Below are 15,304 nucleotides of genomic sequence, written 5' to 3' on the forward strand. Positions count from 1 at the left end.
AAAGACGCGAACACGTAAGCGGCTCTTTTAGATATATATCTAAAAGAGCCACTTACGTGTTCGCGGCAGGATACAAAACTCCTGCCGAAGCGCTGTGGGGAATCAGGAAGCTGAAGCGGCCCATTCACCAGCAAAGCATCAAGGTGGAGTAAATGTTCGCTGGAACACTGCAAGGGAGCGGAGAGTCTTCTTGTTGCCGTGAAGATCCCGCCCGCTGACCCGTGTATGTCGGCGCAAAGTTGTAGAGGGCTTCTACAGGAGAGATGAATTGCTGTCTTGAAAGAAGAAAATTCTGAGGAATGGTGTTTCCACGCCTGCTTTTATAGCGGACAGCTTCGCGCCTAAAAGGCCGGGGCTCAAACACCAGAGCCAATATTAGAATATTGGCATTATTGTAGAGAGGTTTCAACTAGGTCGTGTAGAAGGAAACTCCCCATGCGTTAGCAAAACGCAATGTCAAGTGTACTGAGTCGTAAAGAACAGATGAATATAACAAAAATACTTAATGGCTGTAGGTTCATTTATTTACTTGCAGCCGTTTCCTAAGATAGGGTACGTGAGCAAATCAATGGCTGTAATAAGTCTGAGCAAAACACAAGACACAATCTATAAATAGTTGTGAATAGATGAACAGACGTAGTTTAAGTTTAACTGCGTTTGACGCAGAAAAGTAATTACCTTTCCGAAAACATAGTTTAGATGAATTGTGATCTGGGGAGCAGGCACTAATGTTTTCACTGTAGCTTTAACACGAAACAGGGTACTCGTGAATTTTCATGTATGCTCCGCCCAGTGCAACCAAAAACCTCAGACACCGAAGATTTCAGAACACCGGTCAGGTCCATGTATTTAATGTAAACGGCTATTTCCGGGGAGAATGGGCTGAGTGATGCTCTAATTTGCGCATCTGTCTGCTGCATGAAGCCTCGCTGACTCTGAGACCGTGTAGGTGGATGATTTCAGCGTAATTATTGAAGAGATGTCTGCCGCAGAAGGAGCGCACAGCCCGGACAGACTCAATCAGTTTGAGCGGCTGTCTGGAAGGCCTCCGTTAAGAGATGCAGGTCAGTGGGGACTTGGTAAACAGATTGAATTAACCACAAAATAACAGGACTTTCTCTCAAATCCATATTTAGATTTCTATCGTGATGTGTAATACATGTACTTTATAATGCGCGTATTTCGTGCTGTTAGCAAATGGCGTTAGCATGTGTCGCTAATGGCTTTGTTTTGCTAACAAACTTTTCAAGTTCACGTGTATTAAATGTTACTTTATTAAATATTATACTTTGTAAATAAAAGTGTGCATTATAGTCTCTATTCGACGTTGGTTTTGAAAGAAGATGTTTACTGTTATTAACAATTTGGACATTAAATAGTGTTAGCTTGTGGATGAAGCTTGACAACTTCATTCGCATTTGTCTGCAGCTGTCAGACTTGATGTCTGTATAATGAGGTAATATTAAAAATAATTGTGTATTTAATGAAATATTTATTTATTGTGCTTGTCATTTGATGTTTGTTTCTCTTTTCTCATTAATAAGAAGATTTTTTAAAATAAATGCATCTGTTTAAAGATGCATTTCAAAATGAAGTAACTCTGAGACATAATTGATTATAAGATCTTCAACTGTTATAGAGTATTATCCACCCTGAATCAACAAACCTGTTTGCAATAATATTGTGCTTTCTTTTGCTGCATAGTGATCTATTAAAAAACTTTTGTTAAATACAAATACATATAATTGTTCCAATTAAATATATTTATTTACATATCTAGTAAAAAAAAATAATAATAATAATAATAATAATAATATATATATATATATATATATATATATATATATATATAATAAAATAAAAAGAGGGTTCTGTTTTAAGGTTTAGGCTATTAGGCTAAATGATTTGAAATGCACACCACCAGTAAAATTAATGGATGTTTTTACATAGAATACCTCTGTGATCAGTTTGGTTTATTGTTCAGGGATGTATTTCACTGGCCTGTTTGTTTGGAATGTAACCTAATAGTGTCACAGACCAGCACTTGGGCAAATAAAACGCCATGAGTAAATAAAGGCCCTCTCTATGTAGTCTGGTTCATCTCAAAGTCAGAGTGCTCTTTTAATCCTGAAGTAGTAAGACATCATATGTGATGAATACTTTGTGTGTGTGTAAAAAAACCTGAGAATTTGATGTACACCCATCACATGAGTACGTTGATGATAACTAGCAGCATACTGGTACCATGGCTTAGAAATAATGCCGTATGATAAAAGGTATGCATAGTTGGTCCTAAGCATGTGTTTTGGAGCTACTGGGTATCGTACACATGCGTAATGCGAACTTCTCATGCAGCCTTTCAGCCTGTTCTATATAGGAAGAGCCGACTGGTTTATTAATTTCACTGTAATGGACTTAAACAAAGCCCTCGGATGATGTTTTGCATATCTGAGAATCTCAAATGTAACCATGTGACCTGCTTTTCTTTTGGTACGATATTAATATCTGCTGTCACGGCCTCCAGTATGTTTTCATTTATTCAGTGGACATTTATGTGCCTTTTGAAGGAGTTTACTGACTTTTAAGCTTAATTTTGAATTTCTGTCTTTATTCAAGGGGTGCAAGATCATCATTTGCAGGCTGTGTAGCAAAACTGAAGTAATAAGCTAATAAGCTATTTATGTGTTTTAAATTTTTTTCAAGCACTGAATCAAGATATATTTAGTACAGTAAATCCTTACTTGTACTTTTGTATTTGCTCAAAAAGTCTTATTTTCCCATTTATGTTTTCTATTATGTAATAAGGATGTGCAAAACTACCAATTTTCATAATCGACTAAAAGGTCGGTTTGTGAATGATTAGTCGGTGTTTAGGATAATGTAAAATTTGGCTCTTATGTTCACGTGACCCCTCAGGTGCATTTCAAAGGGATATACGGCTGCAAAGCTCAGCAATTCAACTTACTGATAACTAAGGTAGGAAAACAGGTAGATAGCGGGTTAATCAGCCAATAGCTTTTAAAATCTATAATATGAATGAAAAACCTTCCACTCAATATAAAATAGTGCTGAACTTCAATACGTATCGCTTTCCATGGCGATACTATAATACATTTCTCCCACATTTATACCTTCTTCTAAGCCTTTGCCATGTGAAATTAATGAAACTATTAATATAAATATTCAGCAGTAACATAAAACACTGCCTTACAAAGCCAAATAGCGACTGTATGCTATATTATGACAAAGTTTATTTTATTTTAGTGTGAAATCTATGAATGATGTACAAGAAAGTGAGAGAGGAAAAAGGGGTAGAAATGAAATCATTTCAATCCTTGTCTTTTTAAAAGTTTTTTTAGAAAAACATTGTCTATATTATACACTGATTAGCCAAAACAATATAACCACTCACAGATGAAGTGAATAACGTTGATCATCTCCTAACAAGGCCACATGTCAAGGTCTGGGTAGATTAGATGGTAAGCGAATAATCAGTTCTCATAGACAACGTGTTGAATGCAGCAGAAATGGGCAGGAGTAAAGAAAAGGCCAAATTGTTATGGCCAGTCGCTCTGACCCAGGCAAGGCTTGTGGGGTGCTCCCGGTCAGCAGTAGTGAGGACCTGCCGACAGTGGTCCGAGGAGGGACAAACCACAAATGGCAACAATCTGTTATATTTTAGCATCTTCAGAGTAGTCACCATTTGCCTAGAATTTGCAGACTTTATTATTTGGTCCAAGTTTAAAAAAAAATTTTTTTTTAATAAAATTTTAGTTTTATAATGAAATAAATTAATATGTTGGCACAATTATATTTTTGTCTACAAAACTAATTTCAAACATTTAAGCATACACCTTCAGATCAAAAGATTTTTGAGATCATGAGAAACATTTCAGTCAAGTGTTTCAAAAGTTTTGACCGTTAGTGTACGTGTGCGCTGTTTACCTGGGGAAATAATGGCACCAGGATGCACTGTGGGAAGACGACAAGCCGGTGGAGGGAGTGCGATGCTCTGGGCAATGTTCTGCTGGGAAATCCTGGGCCTGGCCTTTCATGTGGACGTCAATTTGACACGTGCCACCTTCCTAAACATTGTTGCAGACCTGGTACACCCCTTCATGGCAGTGGTATTCCCTAATGGTAGTGGCCTCTTTCAGCAGGATAATGCACCCTGCCACACTGCACACATTGCCCTGGAATAGTTTGAGGAACATAATGAAGAATTCAAGGTGTTGCCTTGGCCTCCAAATTCCCCAGATCTCAATCCGATTGAGCATTTGTGGGATGTACTGGACCAAGAAGTCCGATCCACGGTGGCTCTACCTCACAATTGAAGGATACAGGACTTGAAGGATCTGCTGCTAATGTCTTGGTGCCAGATACCACAGAACATCTTCAGGGGTCTTGTAGAGTCTTTTGAAGCAAGTGATCAGCCAAGCAGAAGCAAAAACTCAGGCAGTATTTTCACATAAGTTTGGCATTAACATGAAATTGATTTAATACTGATGGTTAACTAATGCAAAAAAAAAAAAAAAAAAAAACTCTTGAGTGCTCATGTTTATAACCTGACTGGAACAAATTGGACGTCCCTCAACCCCAGAAAAAAACAATAGATCTGCATGAATTCAAAAGTAACTTTTTCATTCAAAATGGTGAATTAAGAGGAAAGGTAAGCATTGTTCTAACCTTTCGAACAGTTGATGTTAGCTCTAATGTTATCCTCTCTCCACCTTGTTGGCAGTGCAGTTCTCCAGTGCAGCAATTAGAAACAAATTATCAAACCATATTTGGTTATCTTAAATTATTAATTTATTGTACTGTGACAAAAATAATAATGTGTATTGTATATACAATATATTTTCTCTGTCATTGTTTTAAATTTTCTATTGAAGCGTCCATATCTCTGCATAGCCTAGTCACGATGCACAACAAACTCCACTTGGAGTCGGTGATTATTTTTTATTTAACCTTTAGAGAACATCGTTATACTGCTGAACCAAGGAGTTCAGACTGTACAACCCTCCAGCTCCGGCCATGGAGGAATACATTTTTTTTTCATTAATGAGTAAATCCGATATATCAGTCGAATGCTATTGTTATTGCAGTAACAACAGCGCATAAAAAGACTAAACCTAAATGATTCAAGAGACTAAACTTCTTGCAGAGGGTTTTACCATGCTGACTGTTATTCACTGTTCAGCAAAGTTCAAGACCAGTTGCCCACTGAAGCTAAGCAGGGTTGAGCCTGGCCAGTACCTGGATGGGAGACCTCCTGAGGAAAATTAATGTTGCTGCTGGAAGGCCAGCAGGAGGTGCTCACCCTGCAGTCTGTGTGGATCCTAATGCCCCAGTATAGTGAAAGGGACACTATACTGTAAAAAGGCACCATCCTTCGGATGAGACGTTAAACTGAGGTCCTGACTCTCTGTTGTCATTAAAAATCTCAGGGCACTTCTCGTAAAAGAGTAGGGAGTAGGTCCTGGCCAGATTCCCCCCATTGGCCCTTCTCAGTCATGGCCTCCTAATAATCCCCATCCATAAATTGGCTCTATAACTCTACTCTCTCCTCACCACCAATAGCTAGCGTGTGGTGAGTGTACTGGCACACAATGGGTGCCGTCACATCATCCAGGTGGATGCTGCACACTGGTGGTGGTTGAGGAGAGTCCCCTGTTCACTGTGTAAAGCGCTTTGTCATTCCTTGTTTAAATTTTAAGCATATGGTTGTGTTTTCTGTTCTGTTTGGGCTCCTTTGCATATGTACATGTTTTTCATTACATGCAATAGCATTTAATACTAAAGGCTATTTTATGCTTTGCTTTGAGATAATCTATGTAGATAAGGTGCAGATTAGGGCTGTTGAACTCTTATGTATCTTTGGTCCTTTGAATGGTTCTTTTAATTGGGATTAATGTTTTCCATGGCTGTTGCACATATGACTGTAGGATGTGAGGAAGTAGATAAGGAATTGCAGAGGTTCAGGAGTTTTGTCCATTGAATATGACACACTACCTCACCTAATTGTGTGTTAATTTTCATTATTTCAAATACCATTCGTCAGTTATGGTCAAGGTGTTTGTCCATTGTGTGTGTGTTTATTTCTTTATTTTGCCATTGTCCTTTTTGTTGTTGCTGTTATTTTTTGTCTGTCTGACTGCGGTAATTGTGGTAACAGGCTCTAAGAAGAGAGTTTGCTGGCTACAAGCTCGAAGAATCCTCGGCCAATCCTGCCCCAGTCTACGGATCCCTAACAGGTTTTTAAGAGAAGGTGGGTAATGGGCTTGTCTGCCTTTTAAACCTAAAAAAGCAAAAGCAAAGAGATCCCACACAACAAATCTAGATTTCAGTCTGAGGGGGCAAATTTGAAATGGCAAGCCCCCCCCCCCCCCATGCTGTGCCCACCCCTCTCTTCAAAACCCCTCTTCTTCACTGTAGTGCAATAAAGACCTCTGCTCTTTCACCTGGGCTTTTTCCGCTAAGCTTTCATTGGGCCAAAGCTGGGGCATGATGGCTTGGGTCCTACAAAATAGGAAAACACGTGCCAAAGTCTGCACACTGTTGCTCCCTAATTAATTTAATAAACTCAAGCGTAAGTCGGTGTGCCAACTTCGGTGCATTTTCATAGATATATTTTCAAGGCGTGCACCTGCATCAATTTTTTGTGGAGGTGCGTGTTATCCATGACTTTTTACCAAAAAAAGGAAAGGCCAAAGTTTTCGGCTAGTTGCATGTGTTAGGATTGTGTTTGATTCCTTTTGTTTCATGTATTTGTGTCTCAGTATTTTTACTTCCCTCCCATCTCTGTTAGTTCATCACTGTGATTTCTCACTCGGGTGCAACGTCTGGGTTCCAAGGCAAACTCCGTGCCAGGAAATTTGCAAGGGTGAGGCTGCTAGCTTGCACGTGTTAGGTTCAGTGATCTTTGGAACGTGCAGGTCATTTCTTTTCAAAGATACAATAGTAAAATGAGTGGATCAACCTCAAGACCTTTTCATACAAACTACACAGTAAAGTACTTGTTAGGAGTACAAGTCTTCTCTGTTAAATTGTGGCTTAAATTTCACAAATTATGGATATAACTGTGGACTAACAATATAGTTTATATTCAATCCTACAGGTGACATCTGAAGAACCAACTCGGGTGTGCATTTAATCTCCTTCCATTACAGAACCGTGGATACGTGAATATTAATGAGAATTTCTTGCTAAATTAGAATATTGTTCCAGAAGCAAATATGGATCTAAATTTTTCCCAAATCTTAAATCTTCCTTTTTACATTTCAAAAGATAACCTGACATAAAATGGACTTCTGATCTTCACCACTTATGTCTATCTGTGTATATATTTGTTGTCTCAACATCAATAGGCTGCTCTCTGTCTCTAGGTCATAGAGCCCCTCCGGCCCGTAGCGGCCATCGCTGTGTGGCTGACAACACCAGCCTCTATGTGTTCGGAGGGTACAATCCAGATTACAATGAATCAGGCGGCTCAGATAATGAAGACTATCCACTGTTCAGGGAGCTGTGGAGGTTCCACTTTGCCACGGGTACTTGGCAACAAATCCGCACAGAGGGCTTTATGCCCACCGAGCTGGCCTCAATGTCCGGTAATATGAAACTATATTACACAATTTAATCTTTTAATAGTGTATTTGAGCCGTTTTGTGCATTTAACAATGTGTCCTAACCAGGCATGATGCAATGAAGCTACAAGCGATTATCTCTTTCATGCTAATGTGGTTTTGTAATGAGACAGTTTGTTAGTTTTTTGTGTGTGTGTGTGTGTGTGTGTGTGTATCCTGTTGCATTGGGTAGCAACACCAACTATGAAATCTCATTGATACAAAATTCAGTCCACTTACAACAGTGTTTGTTAAACATTAAAAATGTCTCTTTGTGCTGTATATTGCTTTAAATGAAGACAGAATAATTACTTGATGCTGGCAACTAGTCAGGACATCATGTAAGAAAGGGGAATGTTTTATTATTTGGGGAATGGTTTACAATCTCTATAATCTATTGTTTAAAAAAAAAATAGATAAAAAAAAATGTCTAAATATGCAGTAGAATCCAGTTATGATTCTTTTTATGCGTAAACATGTCATAAAGCGCTTTTTTCTTTAACATTTTTTCTTTTTATATAAGACCATAAAGGAATATTTCAGGCTCAATACAAGTTAAGCTCAATCGACAGCATTTGTGGCATAATATTGATTACCAGAAAAATTTATTTTGAGTTGCCATTATCTTTTGTTTAAAGTAGCAGACATATCACCCTGTAGGTCAAGACCGGTTGCCAACTGAAGCTAAGCAGGGTTAAGCTTGGTCAGTGCCTGGATGGGAGACCACTTGGGGAAAACTAAGGTTGCTACTGGAAGAGGTATTATGGAGTCCAGCAGGGGGTGTTCACCCTGTGGTGTCTGTGAGTTCTAATGCCCCAGTATAGTGATGGGGACACTATACTTAAAGAAAAAAAAAATGGCACAGAGACTGAGATGTTAAACTGAGGACCTGACTCTCTGTGGTCATTAAAAAATCCCAGGACACTTCTTGTAAAAGAGTAGGGTGTAACCCCGGTGTCCTGGCCAAATTCACCCCATTGGCCTTTATAAATCATGGTGTCCTAATAATCCCCATCCATTAATTGGCTCTATACCTCTCCTCTCTACCAATAGCAGGTGTGTGGTGAGCGTACTGGCGTGCTGTTGCATAATCCAGTGGAAGCTGCACACTGGTGGTGGTTGAGGAGAGTCCCCTGTCCTGTGTTCTGAGTGTAGTGTCAGAAAAGTGCTATATAAATGTAATGTTTGTTTGTTCATTCATTCTTTAAAAAAAAAAAGCAAAAATGGAGGTTACATTGAGGCACTTACAATGGAAAATAATGGGGCCAATTTCTGGAGGGTTTAAAGACAGATATGTGAAGCTTATAATTTTATAAAAGCACTTATGTTGGGGGGCCTGGGTAGCTCAGCGAGTATTGACGCTGACTACCACCCCTGGAGTCGCGAGTTCGAATCCCAGGGCGTGCTGAGTGACTCCAGCCAGGTCTCCTAAGCAACCAAATTGGCCCGGTTGCTAGGGAGGGTAGAGTCACATAGGTTAACCTCCTCGTGGTTGCTATAATGTCGCTCTCACTCTCGGTAGGATGCGTGGTGAGTTGTGCGTGGATGCCGCGGAGAATAGCATGGGCCTGCACACGCGCTACGTCTCCACAGTAATGTGCTCTACAAGCCCTATGTGATAAGATGCGTGGTTTGACGGTCTCAGACGCGGAGGCAACTGAGATACGTCCTCCGCCACCCGGATTGAGGCGAGTCACTATGCCACCATGAGGACTTAGAGTGCATTGGGAATTGGGCATTCCAAATTGGGGAGAAAAAGCACTTACGTTAATTCTTCTATTAAAACTTGTGTACTATTTGAGCTGTACATTTGTTTAAATCGTTATTTTTGAGCTGTACATTTGTTTAAATCATTATTTTGACAGTAGTATTAGGGTTTGTTGACTACATCGTCATGGCAAGGAAGTAAATTGGCTGTAACTTTATACAGAAAAGGTTAGTAAGCTATTTTATCACACTAAAATCATGTTAACACACATATTGTTTACGTCTTGTGGCTTTATGGCTATACTTTTGAAACGGTGATTTCTATCATTTATGGATTTGCCCCTTTGACTTCCATTGTAAGTGCCTCACTGTAACACAGATTTCTGCTTATTTTTTTTAATTTTTTTTAAGAAAAGGAGGGGCAAGTCAAAGGTAATATTTGTGGTAATCAATTATTATGTATGATATTATGCCACAGATTCTGTTGATTGAGCTTAACTTGTATTGAACCTGGAATATTCCTTTAATGTTGTATGGTAATGTGTTGGTACTGTTTGACGATAGATGTGTTGAAAGGCCGCGCATCTGTTTCTAATTAGACAAGTATTTCAAACACCCCTCTTGACCATCTTCTGTGTGCGTCACACAGCTGTATTGCATGGAAACAACCTGCTTGTATTTGGCGGGACTGGAATCCCATTCGGTGAGAACAATGGAAATGACGTACACGTCTGCAATGTGAAATACAAACGATGGTCTCTCCTTAACTGCAGGGGCAAGAAACCTAATCGAATATATGGACAGGTAAAAACTGAGCAAATTCTTTATGATGTAACCTGTTAATTATAAAATCTATTGATAAGAAAAAGTACAAGTCATCAGATTTGTTCTAGTAAACGTGCTCTGTTATGTTGATTGATTGATTGAGATGTCCCCGTTTTTGTTCTTTGCAGGCGATGGCCATAATCAATGGCTTCCTGTACGTATTTGGAGGAACGACAGGTTACATCTACAGCACTGATCTCCACAGACTGGATCTGACAACACGAGAGTGGATTCACTTGAAACCTAACAACCCTCCAGATGACCTGCCTGAGGAGCGGTGAGTGACCTGATCTTTGGCTTTTGGTACGTTAAAGTTAAATGATGGGTACAATGCTATTTCACTTAGTCACAATCAGTAAATGCAACAGCTGTCAAGCTATAATGACTCTATAAACCACTCCTTGTGTGCTAAAATTTAAATATAAAGCTAAAATAACAAACTTCCCTACTGCATTTTTTTCCCGCAGATATAGACATGAGATAGCCCATGATGGACAGAGGATATATATCCTAGGAGGGGGAACCTCCTGGACCTCCTACCCATTGGACAAGGTGCAGTTTACAGTATACCTCTATGCAGTGTTGACTTATATAGTGATATTCTTTTTGTTTTATTGTAACCTGAAGTTATCGCTCTGTTCTAATTTGTGTATCAGATACATGCATATAACCTCGAAACAAATTCCTGGGAGGAAATCATAACTAAGCCTCATGAAAGAATAGGTTAGTAGTGAAATTCTTTAGTTTAAATCTAAGAGAATGCGTTGAGCAGTGCTTCAAAAGGACTTTATTGTCTTTAGGATACCCAGCCCCTCGTAGATGTCATAGTTGTGTGCAGATTAAAAATGGTAAGTAGTATTTGATGTTAATGTTTGATGTTACATTTTTTTGTGGCATGCTTTATTTAAAGCTCATTGTTTCTTGCGGTGGTTCTTTGCGGCAGATGTATTTATATGTGGAGGATACAATGGTGAAGTTATACTGGACGATCTGTGGAAGATCAACCTGCAGACGTTCCAGTGGAATAAACTACCTGCATTGATGCCTGAACCTGCTTACTTCCACTGTGCTGCTGTTACCCCGGTCAGTTCACACACATCTACAGCAATTTACATTTTATTCTGCAGTAAATGTTTTTTAAAAGCAGTCTGTTTGCAGGATTTCCACAGTCAAAGGAAAACCTGGAAATATCAGGGTATTTTAAAACTGTCAATTCTAGTCTCGGAAAACTAATGTTAACCTATACAACTTTTGATATTAAAAATGTATTAGTAGATGTTGAAATTAACATTAAACAAGATTAATAGATGCTGTAAAAAGATTGTTCATTGTTAGTTCATGTTAACTAATGTTGGGCTGGGTATTGATACAGATTTTTCGATTCTAATTCACAAACTTGCGATTCAGATCTTGATTTGATATCGATTCAAATGGGTACATTTCTGTAACAATATACATTTTGCTTACATATAAAAGACATCTCTCAGCTAATGCTCTTAATTATATAGGAACCTTCTAGGCAATCCTTCTTGGTACAATTCGAAAATATGAATTTGAAAAATTATATTTTATTAGTAGTTTTTCAATAAATTGGTTCAATTTTAGCTTTTGACAAATTTTAAATTGTCAAATTCAGTATATTTCATCAATTAATGTCTTGAAATTGTATTATGTTGCATATATTTGTTATTTTTGTTTACTTGCATAATTTGTGCTATTTACAATTATTTACAATGATATGTTGAACACGTGCTTAATTGGTACTGTCTCTTTAAGACTAGCGGCTTCAGCCAGTAAGCGTATTTAACGAGAGAAGGAGTGCGTGGTTTCTTTGGTTCATTTTCAGATCTGTCCGTCCTCTTTGCTTTCAGGCCGGTTGCATGTACATCCACGGTGGCGTGGTGAACATCCATGATAATAAGCGAACTGGTTCCTTGTTTAAGATCTGGCTGGTGGTGCCCAGTCTGCTGGAGTTGTGCTGGGAGCGTCTGCTCAAAGCCTTCCCACACCTGGCCCAACTCACCCCGATACAGCTGCTAAACTTGGGCCTTACCCAGGAACTCATTGAACGTTTGAAATGAATAGGAGGGGCTGCGAGTGATTGTGTATGTACAATGTGTGTACCTTTTTATTTTTTGTGGAGCTGATGATGGACAGGATGAAGACACTTGAGCCAACGTGCGGACAGAAAGAACACATCTGATTCTAAGGAAGCCCATCCTACTTTTGTAGGCCACCTTAAAACCAAAAACTATAGGATGCCTTTTTGTTTTTTCACGTATGCATCTTTTTAATGATTTGAAAAATATAAAACAAATATCCAACACAGAGAAGGCTCTTTTCTCAAACACTTTGGGTCAATGACCTCAAAACTTTGTCTTTTTTTCTTTCGTGAGATTGTAATGTTATTTATTGGCCTTCAGTAGTAATATTGGGGGGCTTGTTGAATTGTTTTTACTGATGTATCTTAATTCTATTTCTTTTCAGTCTAAGAGTTATTTAAGTTTTATGAATCACCATGAAAATGTATCACACCACAGCCTGAATATCATTCAGTTGGCAGTTATGTAACTGAGGCTTAATCCGCTTCGATTTTTACAGTTTGCTGCTGAACAGTTATTGGTGCAAATTGTCACTGCAGAAATATTGATGCCTAGGATTACGATTTAAGTTTTTACTTTACTGATTTGAGAAAATGGTACAAAATCAGTGCTGAACGAGTGTTTCAAAGTTGAATGTTTTAGCAGAATAAAAAAAACTTGGGCGAATTTGACGTTGCATGTTCCTCTCAGCCATCCAGTTTTGTAAACGAATCGTTACATCACTGTGAACAAGGTGCTTCTTAACTTACTTTTAATGCTTCTACTGAAATAAAATCTGTTTGTTTTTCCTTAAACTGATCATCCCTCATCCAAATCTTTATTATATTTTACATATTTAAACCAACGGCAGACACTCATTTAATTGATCTAGTCTAGTGCCTTTCCAAGCAAGACCTGATAATGTGCTAAATTTAACAGTGATATAAAGCCTTGCTAAATGCAATTGATTATGATTTGATTCAAATTTTGCTCCAGGAGAAGCTGACCTGAATTAAAAAAAGAAAAAAAAGGTGCACACTTTTACATAAAGCTTTCTAGCACTTGATACATTTACAGTAAATAATGTAAAACAGTTAATGCCTGGTCAGCACAGTGCTAACGATATTGACAAATCTTTTAAGCCTTTGTGTATATCTGTACAGTTTAGAAAAAAAAAAAACAACTGATAAACTTCCTATGGTTAGCAATAATGTAGCCGAGCATCTCTTTACTATGCTGACCTGTTACAACTAAGTATCAGTCTCTGAATTACAAAACATCACTGCTTGAGAAATGCCAAATACAGCATCTTGAATTCTGAGTTAGTGCATTTTGCCTTGTTGGGTTCCTTAACCTTATGGTCAGTTCTAAGAACTTTAACTACATTATTAGGCACCAGCAATTGATGTAGTTGAGTAAAAATGTTAAAGATTCAATTTCTACACCCTCAGCATCCTTATATAGTTATTGCTAGGTGCCCCATTTGTCTATTTCTGTTTCTATCATGTTTCTAAGTAGCTTATCTCTGGCATATTAGAGGTTACATACATGCCCATAAGATGTGCCCGTTTACCCACTTTTTGCACTTTTACTTCTGCATGGCTGGATTCCTGTTTGCATGGGTCACGATTAAGGGTGCTTTGTCATAGAGGCAATGTGCAGACCATGACAATGTCAGATCCATTTCTACAGCACAGCTGTATATTTTACTCAGTCTGCACTGATGGACAAGAGTCCCTACATTTCTGTTTTTGAGATAAGGGGTTTCATTGGACTTCCTCAGTTGTGTAGCAAATGTTTTCAAGGTACTCAATTTTGTTTTTATTGTTGGAAAATTAATAAACTTGTTCAAACCGGTGGTTGTGTTATTAGTTTTATATATATATATATATATATATATATATATATATATATATACACACACACACACACAGTGTGGTTCAAAACAGATGGGGTTCAAAATCTAATTTAAGCCTGGATATGTTTTTTTGAACACTGTAAAAAGGCATAACATTATGTAAAATGAATAATAAAGATTTTGCACTATTTCTAGCTCACTAAACAAATGAGCAAATTGGTTACACTAACCATGTTAAAAGAACAGCTCACCCAAAAATAAAACATTCTCTCCTCATTTACTAAGCCCACATGCCATCCCAGATGTGTATGACTTTCTTCTGAACACAAAGATTGTTAGAAGAATATCTCAGCTCTGTAGGTCCTTTCAGTGCAAGTGAATGGTGACCAGAACTCCAAAAGCCCCAAAAAGCAGATGAAGGCAGCATAAAAGTAATCCAAGCGACTTTAGTGGATTAATTAATGTCTTCTAAAGCGATCCCGTTGGTTTTGGGTGACCGAAATATAACTCCTTTTTAACTTACGACAGGGGGGGATTATCTTCACAAGCCCTATTTAACCTGTACATGAATGACCTGTCTGAACAACTAAGAGGCTTTAAAACTGGCTGTATGATTGTTAACACCCTAATGAATCATCTTATGTATGCCGATGAGCTGGCTGTTTTTATTCCCCAAGTAGTGCTGGCTAACAGCTGCTGAATATACTGTATGTTCTGATTATGGGGTCAAACATGATGTGCAATACAATACTAAAAAGAGTGTTGCCATGATATGTAGAACAAATGGGGATAAGGACCTCAATTTTCCAGATTTTTTTTTGTCAGGGCAAGTACTATGTGTCTGTAATAAAACAAAATATCTGGGGAACTTCATTACCAATCAAATGTACGATGACGATATGTATAGGCAGCGCCGTATATTATATGCTCAAGCTAATATGTTGGCAAGAAAATTCTACATATGTTCAGATCATGTTAAGAGAAGTCTCTTTAGAGCATATTGCACTCCTCTCTACACTGCTCCCTAGTGGGCTAAGTTTAAAAGGCGAGCCTACACATGTTGTATGTTTGCTAATGGACTCTGAATCTGACAATAAAGTTGAACTGAACTCATGACTTAAAGCTCGACTACACTTGACGCATGTGCAGATCGCTAGATGGCGCTATAGGAAGTTTAATCGAGCTTGAAATCATGATTGCCAAAGGAGACT

At 38.3% G+C, this 15,304-nt stretch overlaps 1 protein-coding gene across 4 annotated transcripts; it reads left to right on the forward strand.

The window, feature by feature from the left end:
- Positions 1-803: 803 nt before the first annotated feature.
- klhdc10 (kelch domain containing 10) lies at positions 804-14,092 on the forward strand. 4 transcript variants are annotated; one of them, XM_051688333.1, is made up of 11 exons: positions 804-1,064; positions 6,176-6,268; positions 6,809-6,883; positions 7,386-7,607; positions 9,979-10,133; positions 10,283-10,431; positions 10,622-10,706; positions 10,811-10,877; positions 10,955-11,002; positions 11,098-11,237; positions 12,026-14,092. In XM_051688333.1, the coding sequence occupies exons 1-11, from the start codon at positions 980-982 to the stop codon at positions 12,233-12,235; spliced, it is 1,329 nt and encodes a 442-aa protein (XP_051544293.1). In that variant the 5' UTR covers positions 804-979; the 3' UTR covers positions 12,236-14,092. The 4 variants fall into 4 exon arrangements, with proteins under 4 accessions (XP_051544293.1, XP_051544294.1, XP_051544295.1 ...); XM_051688334.1 differs by lacking the exon at positions 6,809-6,883; XM_051688335.1 differs by lacking the exon at positions 6,176-6,268.
- The last annotated feature ends 1,212 nt before the right edge of the window (positions 14,093-15,304 follow it).

The sequence above is a fragment of the Myxocyprinus asiaticus genome, chromosome 45, assembly GCF_019703515.2.
Source record: "Myxocyprinus asiaticus isolate MX2 ecotype Aquarium Trade chromosome 45, UBuf_Myxa_2, whole genome shotgun sequence".
In the NCBI taxonomy this organism is placed as follows: Eukaryota; Metazoa; Chordata; class Actinopteri; order Cypriniformes; family Catostomidae; genus Myxocyprinus; species Myxocyprinus asiaticus.

Excerpts from the sequence above, each read along its gene's own strand:
- klhdc10 (XM_051688333.1), top strand. The coding sequence starts at position 980 with ATGTCTGCCGCAGAAGGAGCGCACAGCCCGGACAGACTCAATCAGTTT. Across the intron at positions 6,884-7,385 it reads GTGCCAGGAAATTTGCAAGG|GTCATAGAGCCCCTCCGGCC; the intron begins GTGAGGCTGCTA and ends CTCTGTCTCTAG. Across the intron at positions 10,134-10,282 it reads CTAATCGAATATATGGACAG|GCGATGGCCATAATCAATGG; the intron begins GTAAAAACTGAG and ends TGTTCTTTGCAG.